At 41.9% G+C, this 3,196-nt stretch overlaps 1 protein-coding gene across 1 annotated transcript in view; it reads left to right on the top strand.

Moving 5' to 3' along the window:
* The window catches only part of LOC104281371 (cytochrome P450 2J2-like), a 15,778-nt gene extending 13,981 nt beyond the window's left edge, over positions 1 to 1,797 (top strand). The window contains exons 7-9 of the mRNA XM_009879344.1: positions 1 to 112; positions 793 to 934; positions 1,619 to 1,797. The exon at positions 1 to 112 is cut by the window's left edge and continues 97 nt beyond it. Of these exons, the coding sequence (XP_009877646.1) occupies positions 1 to 112; positions 793 to 934; positions 1,619 to 1,797 (433 nt within the window). The remainder of the gene's footprint in view (positions 113 to 792; positions 935 to 1,618) is intronic.
* Positions 1,798 to 3,196: the final 1,399 nt, after the last annotated feature.

The following is a 3,196-nucleotide window of genomic DNA, read 5'->3' as shown; positions in this document are numbered from 1 at the left end:
CTACACGAATGCTGTGGTTCACGAGATTCAGCGTTTCAGCAATATTATCTCAGTTGGCATGCCCAGAGTGTGTGTGAGGAGCACTACCTTGCTCGGCTTTCCCCTCAAAAAGGTACAGACACAGTTTCTCAGTTGCTACAGACCTTTCCTGCATCAGTGGAGCAAGGTGTGGATTAAAATCTATTTGTGCCAAGGTCATCTTCTCAACGGCCGTGGGGGTGAGGGTCATAGCCGGAATGGGAACAAGGAGAAGAAAACCTCTGCTAGGCTGAGGGTCACTGGCAGTATAAGATGCCCCCAGATGGAAGAGGGGATGTTTGCAGGTGTTTCTACAAACCAGTGAAGACAAAACCTTAGAAATTGATACTGAAGGACACTGTGATTGATTTGTGCTGGTAAGGCACTGGAAAAATTACTGACTGATTGGTTTTGCCTGTGGGAGGCCCAGGGGAAAGCATGTAGGTTTGCAACTGGCTTTCATCAAAGAGGTTAAATCACAGAAACTTCTAATGTTAGCAGAAGAGGCTAAATCACAGAAACTTCTAATGTTAGCAGTGAAAATGGGTTTAGTACAAATAAAATTGTTAGTTTCTATTGAGATGGCCACTTCTGCTGTCAGACATTCTGAAGCAAAAAGACTTCATGTTCTTCATAGTTCCCACCAGGAAAAGGAACCTACCAGCATAACACAGTGAACTCTGAAAGTAAACTAAGACTGGTCTCGCCCAGCGGGTCCTGACTGCCTGGGCAGGATGGACAGCCAGAGCTGAGTTAGTGTTCTTCTCCTTTCAGGGCACCATAGTTCTTCCAAATATTGCTTCGTCTTTGTATGACCCGGAGCAGTGGGAAACACCCCGACAGTTCAACCCTGGTCACTTCTTGGATAAGGATGGAAACTTTGTGATCCAAGAAGCTTTTTTACCATTCTCAATAGGTAAATGGATGGACGGCACAAGCATTAATGGTTTGGATCATGACTGCAGAATTAAGATATCTACTAAAAAACAATTGGTCATTTATTTTAAACCTCTTTCTGGAAAACAGTGATAAAATCAACACGATTATTTTCAGTAATGTTTTCCAATCCAACTGCAAACATTTATTCTACTGAACAAATAATAATATGGAAAATCAGAGATGTCCTGACAAATATGTACATCTAACTCTATTTTTGGAAGGAAATTTGCTGCTAATGATTATGGTTATTGATTTGGGGCATACATTTCAACAGCAGACATACATTTGGAAAGTACTTGCAAGCAGCTGTGCTGATGCTGTATGCATGCAAAACTGGGGCACGTCATCTCCCAGCAAGAACAAGTCCTTATTCTTCATTTACATGATTGAACGAATTCTTTTAAAGTTGTCAGTGAAATGAAGATGAGTTTTTGGAGGTAATTGAAGTGAAACTCAGAGCAGGAGGGCTGCACAGTTATCTATAGCTGCAGATAGGATTCTTTAAAGGAAGAATTACATTAAGTTTTGTGTCACTGATTGCATTAAGTCCTAACAGAATTCTGGGCTCAGCAAAAATACCTTTGCTCTGTGTGAGGATGAATACCATCGCTCTTGAGGTCAGGGTAATTTACTCACTGTCCTTCCCCTCCTCCTTCTGCAGGGCATCGCGTGTGTTTGGGGGAGCATCTAGCAAGGACCGAGCTCTTTATTTTCTTTGCCAACCTGCTGCGGGCATTCACCTTCCGGCTCCCTGAGGGGGTGACGAAGATCAACACAAAGCCCATTTTGGGGGGTACACTGCAGCCCCACCCATACAGGGTTTGTGCCATTCCACGCTAGAGTGGGCTCGTGCAGCATGTCACAGACCATCTGTTAAGCAATTTTACTTGCTTTTATGAATTTTGTTCAGACCTTGTTACCTGCTCTTGAAGGTGATCTTTTTTTTTTTTTTTAAAAAAGTTCTTTTGATCTGGGACACACCATCATTGTCAGCCACAAAGGTATCCTGCAGTTATTGTCTGACCTGGCATATTATAATCTGGCGCACTGGTGAGCAAATGACAAAATTGACTGGCAGACTTCTAAAATTAGTTCATTATCTCCAAGTTATCCTGTTTTCAAAAGCCATTGAGTTTGGAAAAACATAGCTGGAAAATTCTGCCTCTTTTTACTAATGTCATCGCTCATAACATTTCAGTCAACATTTTGTTGATGGTCACTAATAAAAGCTATGAAGGTAAAATTAGCAACTGGTTTTATTTATGGATTACTTACAATTCACTGAGAAGTTTTGGATTTGATGCAGCAGAATATGTTTACAGCGCCTTTAAATCTACTAGAGGATAATTGGTTTGAGTTCAGCAGAGAAAAGGTGCAGACTGAAACTTGGTGAAGACTGAAGATACAGAAAGAAGATTCCTTTTAGGGGAGATAATTTTAATATTTTAAAATTCTGCCAAGGTCATTTTTGCAAAGTCCTCTCTAACAGAGCAACTGTTTATTCCTCTGGGTTGTGGGTAAAGTATACGTGAACTTCATTAATATTCCTGCTTTTGTGAGTGAGGATAGGACAGCTAAACAGACAATCACCTGTTATATCAGTTATCTCTAAATGTCAGCGGCTGTATGATTGAGATTAGTTTAGGCAGTTTACCATGGATTTAGCAAATTCACACATTTAGACCTGTCTCATTATTGCTAATTCAATAGCCAATGGAACACAGCATCAACTTGAAATTTAGCTGTTAATAAATTAAATCGTAGAATCATAGAATCCAGGCTGAGAGTGACCTGAAGGATCATCTGGTCTAACCTTTGTTAGTAAAGCACAGTCCAGACAATGGCAGAACAGCACTAGTGAAATATAGAAGATCACATCCTGACATTTTATTTGACACAAAATTGTACGCCCTGTTAAAAACTGATATCAAAGTCTCTGTGGATTTGCACGTGTGCATGGATAGATAAGGCGAAGCAGAAACCGCTGTGATTTGGGGACGTTGGAGCTGTCATTGCTTCTTAAAAATGAAGCTGGAAACATCAGGAGCGTCATGCGAATTAACACCGTTGCTGTGTGATGCTGTCACTGTCGATGGCCACACGGCCCCCAGGGTGCCCTTCCGAAAAGGAAGCTCACGGACAGCCAGAGAGGAAAGCTTGCCCAGGGAGGCCCAACACGGCTGAAGTGGGGTGAGTGGCCTGAACCCCTGGGAATGACACAACCTGAAGCAGCGGGTGT

The sequence above is a fragment of the Apaloderma vittatum genome, unplaced genomic scaffold (assembly GCF_000703405.1).
Source record: "Apaloderma vittatum isolate BGI_N311 unplaced genomic scaffold, ASM70340v1 scaffold11182, whole genome shotgun sequence".
NCBI classification, from domain to species: Eukaryota; Metazoa; Chordata; class Aves; order Trogoniformes; family Trogonidae; genus Apaloderma; species Apaloderma vittatum.
The sequence above is the reverse complement of the archived record's forward strand: the minus strand, read 5'-3'. Positions and strand labels throughout refer to the sequence as shown.